At 52.0% G+C, this 6,806-nt stretch overlaps 1 protein-coding gene across 6 annotated transcripts in view; it reads right to left on the bottom strand.

Annotated features, from left to right (window-relative positions):
- Window positions 1–2,797: 2,797 nt before the first annotated feature.
- The window catches only part of HECTD4 (HECT domain E3 ubiquitin protein ligase 4), a 181,973-nt gene continuing 177,964 nt past the window's right edge, over window positions 2,798–6,806 (bottom strand). For all 6 annotated transcript variants that reach the window (XM_081802187.1, XM_081802188.1, XM_081802189.1 and 3 more), the window contains exons 73-75: window positions 6,564–6,806; window positions 5,778–6,000; window positions 2,798–5,037 (exon numbers count right to left, since the gene is read on the bottom strand). The exon at window positions 6,564–6,806 is cut by the window's right edge and continues 141 nt beyond it. In XM_081802187.1, coding sequence (XP_081658313.1) covers window positions 4,901–5,037; window positions 5,778–6,000; window positions 6,564–6,806 — 603 coding nt within the window. In that variant the 3' untranslated portion in view covers window positions 2,798–4,900. The remainder of the gene's footprint in view (window positions 5,038–5,777; window positions 6,001–6,563) is intronic.

The raw sequence follows: 6,806 nt of genomic DNA, 5'->3' as shown, positions 1-6,806 counted from the left end.
TTGCCTTCGGCTCGGGTCATGATCCCAGGGTCCTGGGATCGAGCCCCCCACATCGGGCTCCCTGCTCCGCGGGAAACCTCCTTCTCCCTCTCCCACTCCTCCTGCTTGTGTTCCTTCGCTCGCTGTGTTTCTGTCAAATAAATAAAATCTAGAATAGAGAAAAAAAAAAAAAAGACTGGGGCACTAAAAATGAGAAGCTTCTTTAACTGTTCATGTTCACTGTGGGGCAACCAGCTGGCATTTTCACTGGAGAGCTCCTGCTGTCAGAATCTGTAGGTCTTGTCTCTGGTTTAGTCCAGAAAAGGGTCTTCCAGCCTGCTGTGTAAACCTAGGGTGGGGCTGGAATCTCAGCTGCTCAGGTGGTTTCTCCTGAATAGGACTTGTAACTTTCTCCAGGGTGGTGGGCTTGAACTTCTGCTTCTTACATGAATTTCCAATCCTTGTTTTCCTCCTGGCACATGGGGCTTCTAATTCCTTCTTCCCTTTACAATGTTTGTTTTTTAGAGGGAGGTACAAATAAGGTTGCTTCCCATGATGTGTTCATAAATTCTTCCAATAGTTACCCTTTCAGAAATTGTGGATTAAAAAGATTTTAGTTTCATGAAGATGGAATGTGCGGTTTTTTTTTTTTTTAAGATTTTACTTACTTGACAGAGACACAGCGAGAGGGAACACAAGCAGGTCCTCGTTTTGGTGTACTTTTTTTTTTTTAAAGATTCCATTTCTTTATTTGAGAGAGAGAGAATGAGAGAGACAGAGCATGAAAGGGGGGAGGGTCAGAGGGAGAAGCAGACTCGCCGCTGAGCAGGGAGCCCGATGCGGGACTCGATCCCGGGACTCCAGGATCATGACCTGAGCCGAAGGCAGTTGCTTAACCAACTGAGCCACCCAGGCGCCCTATTTATTTATTTTTTAAAAGATTTTATTTATTTGAGAGAGAGAATGAGAGAGAGAGAACACATGAGAGGGGATAGGGTCAGAGGACGAAGCAGACTCCCTGCTGAGCAGGGAGCCCGATGCGGGACTCGATCCCGGGACTCCAGGATCATGACCTGAGCTGAAGGCAGTCGCTTAACCAACTGAGCCACCCAGGTGCCCTGTACTTGTATTTGGTGGAGGGGCACTGAGGCATTGGGATTTATTTTTATAAGTAGGCAACATGCCCAACACGGGGCTTAAACTCGACCCCGAAATGAAGAGTTACATACTCTGAGCCAGCCAGACTCAGTACTTGTTATTCAGAAACTATCCCTCCAGGAGAACATCCCTACAGAAAAGTGCCTGGTAGTATACAGCCCACTGTGAACACGTTATCTATCACCACCACCCATATCAAAAACATCACCAAGACCCCAGAGCACCCCTCCTACTCTCAGTCACTATCCTCTGGGACCCAAAACCACCACTATCTTGACATTTTATGGAAGATCGATCAGTTATTTTTCACTTTTCAGTATTATTTAAATGAACTTCTACCATCAAGTACTTTTTAACGCTTCATTTCCTTTGCTGCTCACTGTGTGTGTGGCTCCTCCGCATGGTCGTACGTAGCAGTAGTGTGCTTTCCTTCCTGCCCAGCATTCCATCGTGTGCCACTGTGGCGAGCGCCGTGACTGCTACCGTGAGCATTCTCTTACACGGCTTTTGGTGCGCGTGCGTATGTACTCTTGGCCTGGGATTGCTGATCTTAGGGCATGTGTAGTGGAGAGTACCAGTTTTCCAAAGTAGTTGTAGGTTACACTCCCATCAGTATGTGCTTGGTTCCACATCTGCCCCCAACCATGGGGGGGTGGTGGTAGCTGTATAGATTTTTGTCATGATTTTAATAGGCATTTCCCTGATGACTAATGAGGATGAATGTTGTCTATTATTGGATAGTGTAATTTTGAATACACTGTGTTTTTTAAGAAGCAACTCTTTAAAATGGCCTCAGCCATTCTGGAGAGCAGGAGAATCCTTGCTGTGCTCATTGAGATATCTTCAGCTGAGGCACCGCACTCCCCAGCTTCTCCCGTCCAACAGAAGTCTTCTCTTAGCTGAGAGTGGTTGCTTTTGCTGTTTCTAGCGCCATGAGGCAACAGACAGGAGGAGGAAAGTTGCTTATTCCTCATCCAAGAGGACTCTTGCTCTTCCTGTAATAAAGACATAGGTGGGATAACTTCCACTAAAATTAAGTATAAAGGTAGGGTCAAAAGAAGAATTAAGTGGGTCTGTGTGAGGCCTCCCGTGGAGCAGGAGGACGTGATAAGCAGGTCAAGGAGACTGGTTGGATTCTCCTGAATGCAGACCACAGGGTTCCCTTTCGGGGTGGCAAGGGAGAGCTGTGCAAGAAGAGGGCAGAACCATCGATCTTAAGAAAGCAGCACTAAGTCTATCTTCTGTGCACTTCCCTTCTGTACAGTTCTAAGTCCACTGCCGGCTCCCAAGGGAGGATATGTGGTCTAAGAATGGCCTAGACTCTTCCAGTGCAATGAGCTCCTGGAGGAAAATCCTCACACTGGCAGAAGAGTATAGACAAGCTCCACTATGAGTAGGGGGCAGAACGTGCAGCGTTAGGTTTAGCTTTGACCTTGGATTTCCATCCCTTTGAAGAATCATACTTTCTATACGAAAACCAGCCTCCAGGAGTTGAATGGGAGAAAAGGATAGCTTATAAGCATGGTGGAGTAAGAATCACATCAAGTGCAGAGACCTAATTAATTCCTAACTACTGGACAAGCACTTCGGTATCAGAGCCGTCCAAGCCTGTCAGCCTTTGAATCTTTCCAGCGAGTCGATGATCACACAACTCTTCAGGTAAATCAAAATTAGATGAAGGTTATTTATTGGTGCGACTTTTTTCCTGTAGTGAGCTTCCTTTACACAGCAGTGGTGTAAATAGCATCAAATTGAATGAAAACTTTGTTAAATGCAACCATAAATAATTATAATAAATATACATCAAGTAACTTTACAGCACACGGTTTTTTTTTTTTTTTTTAGGGCCAAGGTTTGAATCGGTCTGGAGCTCTCAGTGTGCTCTCTGGGAGACGCAGTCGTGTTAGCAGCAAACATCCCACTCACAGCTGTCATCCGTTCAAGTGATGGGCCAAAAGAAGCTTCCCAAACCCCCCTGGGGGAGGTAGCTGACAATTCTGAGCCCATTCAAGGGATGGGAAGGATTGGAAGGGACCAAGAATGTAAAAATACAGAGAGGAAGAACCCCTTCTAATAATCCAGAGGCTCTTTCGTTATGCAGAAATAAGAGGATCCTTTGTCAGGACTACATCCTGGTGTGACCCCCAGTCAACGGGGCTCTCGCTGCTAGGAGGCAGAGGCCAACCCTCTTCCTTTCAAGCAGGGAAACTGCTTGCAGGTGCTCACCTCCAGACAGGACTGCTCCTGCATCAAATGTAACCGATGCAGCCGGAACGATGAATCCGGTTTTAGCTTTTCCTTAGGTTGGGGAATCATTTCTATAATGGTTCTTAATGCATTTCCTAAGAATAAGAGGGAGGAGATGGATGCTAATGGCTCTAAGTCTAAAGCCATACAACTTTCCACCAGGCCAGGGCCACAGCAGAGAAAGGAAAAGCACAGCTTTCTTTCCCGAGCATTCACACTCCAGAGCCTTCTAGTCAGCACTCACTCACTCAGAACTTTCAGTATTCACAATATTATACAATAAATACAGTGATGCGATTCCATGAGAACTGGCAAGGCCCAAAATGACAGTGTCCAATAAGACGGCATATGCTACTCTGGAACAAAGTACCATCGGACAAAGACCTGTTTGGGGCACCAATGCACTGGGGCAGCGGGTGAGCCTGGAGCAGCTCAGCCCTGGCACACACGCTCACATGGGGTGGCAAGGGAGTAGGGGGTGGGCCTGGACAGAGGGGGCAGAGGACCCCACAGTGGTCCTTGGAAGGTCTTAGTCACTGAAGTAGACCCTGAATTGAGCAGAGCACCTCAGTCAGCTCTTTTTAAAATGGGTGTGTGGCCCACTCACCAACACTGCGGTGAAGAAGGGCTGTTTCTGAGTACAAAAGGGGGGGGGTAGGCTTGAATCCTGTGCTTTCCTGTTCAGTCAGTCTCAGAAAAAGGCCCCCACTCGAGCGCTGTCCCTCCTCCTCTGGGTGTCCTTCTCAACTCCTGGAGCTGCAACATGCCTGGCTGTGAACTAAGGTTGGGGATGAGCCCTTTGGTCTTCTGAGGAACGCTCAGTGGAAAACTGTCAGACCAGGGGCCCAGAGGAGACAGGGCAGAGGGTTGTCTGGGTGGGAAGGGATGGGGGAACCATGGGGTGGGGGGCGCTTTTCCTCAGAAAAACCCAGACCATAAACAAGGCTCTAAAGCCGGAAGATTAACACAGAAAGCTCCGTGTGTGTGTCTCCCACGTTTGGGTAACTGGCCCAACCATTTCAAGATGGAAGGAGGCCTGCGGGAGCTGTGTCCAGGATCAATTCCCCCTCAAGACAGGAGGGGCAGGGCCACAGACTTGTTTGTGAAGATGCTCTGTGGAGAGAACAGGATGCTGTGTGTGGCCACTGGGATCTCACCACCAGCTTCCTGCTGGGTGATTCCATGATGTGGAACTAACTGGGGCCTTATGGCATCAGAATCCGGTGGCCATGAAAGACAATGTCCAGGAAGATCAAATGAGACACAGGCTGCCCGGGAACTAAACTATCCTACAAACATACCACAAACAGGTAGTAAAAGAACCAACCCATCACGAAACATACAAATACAAAAGGTTAAGTCTTCCAGGAAGCCCTGGAATGTGGACAAAAGTTCAGAAAAGCAAAATGTCGCCAACTCCTCACGCAGGGCCCGGAGGGATGTGCCCTCAGTGGCAGGCTTCCCAAGCCGGCGGAGCGGTGCCTCAGTGACGGACTCACTCTGGGGCTCCCTCCCCTCAGCCACTCAGGGGGTCTTCTCGGTAGTGAATGGCACAACGAAGTTTCTCCAGCATGATTTCCAGAGAGGAGTACTGGGGAAGTTTGATCATGAACATGCAGGTCTCCACTCGGATGTAGCGAGAGTCTGGGGAACCTGCAAAAAACCCCACCAGGCCAGTGTTAGGAGGCTGGGCTACGATTCCAGGGAGGCCTATCGGCCTCTCTGCTTCCAGGGTTGCTGCTCCGGGCAGCTCTGAGCCAACCCCAAGGCTCATCAGGAGGAAAGGAGGGGCAGGGCAGGGCAGGGGCAAAAGGAGAGAAGATTCCGGAGGAGAAAATGGCGGACACAAAGCGGGCATCACAGTGCCGACCTGGGAGGGAATCTGGTTAGAGAGAAGTTGGGCCAGCAGAGGGTTTTATTTTTCCACATTTAAAAGTTGGAAAATTAAAACCTGTCTGGATTTTTAGCTTCTTAAAACATCAGAGAAAGGGCGCCTGGGTGGCTCAGTTGGTTAAGAGACTGCCTTCGGCTCAGGTCATAATCCTGGAGTCCCGGGATCGAGTCCCGCATGGGGCTCCCTGCTCAGCGGGGAGTCTGCTTCTCCCTCTGACCCTCTGCCCCCTCATGCTCTCTCATTCTTTCTCTCTCAAATAAATAAAATCTTTAAAAAAATAAATAAAACATCAGAAAATGTGTCAACCTTGGGCCGCTATGGAGGACTCTTGGCTGAGGTCAGGTTTGGGAGTCAAGTGACCGCGCGCGCCCCTCCCCCATTTACATCGGGGTTTAGCTGTCCATTGATCTCCCTCCCGCAGGGCCCAGCAGCCCCAGCTCCCAACTGAGAGAAGGGCCTGTGTGTCCCGACTTGGAACACGACAAGCGGAGGGCGGTACCTGCTGTGCCATCTGGGGGGGCAATCTTCATGGGGTATGGGGGCACATGGGCTGTGTCAGGGCCCCCGTCCTTGCAGGGGCAGGTGAATGGGATGCGTTCCTGGTTGCAGGCAAACTTGATGAACTTGCACAGCTCCTCCTGGGCGAACATCTCCAGCGCCCCCCAGAAGAACTCAATGTGCTGGTCCGTCTCCATCAGCCCCACCTGGTACATGGTGTGGGCCTGGGGAAGAAAGGCCCCGAGCCGTGAGCAGACCCAGGCCTCTGCTAGCCCAGTACCTCCCTAGGCCAGGTGGGTGCAGCAGGGACACGGGGATCGTGACGATGACGAAGGCCTGGGAGGTACTGTCCCAGCACCCGCGTGTGGGACCGCAGCCTGCACGTCAGGCCCAGCAGCACAGGCTCGACCCAGGTTACCCCGTGGACGCAGCGGGCGGGTCCTGTCACCGTTCCCACTGGATGTGAAGTCACTCGGGCAAGGTCGTGCAGCTCGCAAGAAGCAACCCTGGGATGCCAGGGCCCAGCCCGAGGGAAGCTGGCCAGGCTGGGGAATGGAGGGGGCTCAGCAAGAGCGGTCGTCTCTCGGGATGCGGCTGAGGACGGGGGCCTGGAGGCCAGCGGTCTGGGAATGAAGCTGCCACGAGGAAGCTTCGGCCAGCTCAGCTGTGAGACGGGGTGAGCACGGCGTCCCCCCCGCCGCCCCCCAGGACAGAGCGCTGGGACACAGGAAGCACCAGGACAGGCCCCCGCTGACACCGCCTGCCGGCCCGGCCCCACGCCACCGACCTTGAGGAACTCGAGGTTGATGTAAGGGAGGCCGCACGTGCGCAGCTCCATCTCCAGCGGGCTGAGCGTGGTGAGCAGCTGCAGGGGGATGATGGCGCCCAGGCCCGCCCTCACGGCCGTCACGCACTCGGCGTTCTGCAGCTCCCGCAGCCGCAGGCTCCGGATGGCGGCCGCATAGATGTCCTTGTTCTCCCACCTGCCGGCGCGAGGGCCGCCCAGGTGAGGGAGAACGCCGAGGCGGCC

Source organism: Leptonychotes weddellii, chromosome 13, assembly GCF_054177405.1.
Source record: "Leptonychotes weddellii isolate Sample4059 chromosome 13, ASM5417740v2, whole genome shotgun sequence".
In the NCBI taxonomy this organism is placed as follows: Eukaryota; Metazoa; Chordata; class Mammalia; order Carnivora; family Phocidae; genus Leptonychotes; species Leptonychotes weddellii.
The sequence above is the reverse complement of the archived record's forward strand: the minus strand, read 5'-3'. Positions and strand labels throughout refer to the sequence as shown.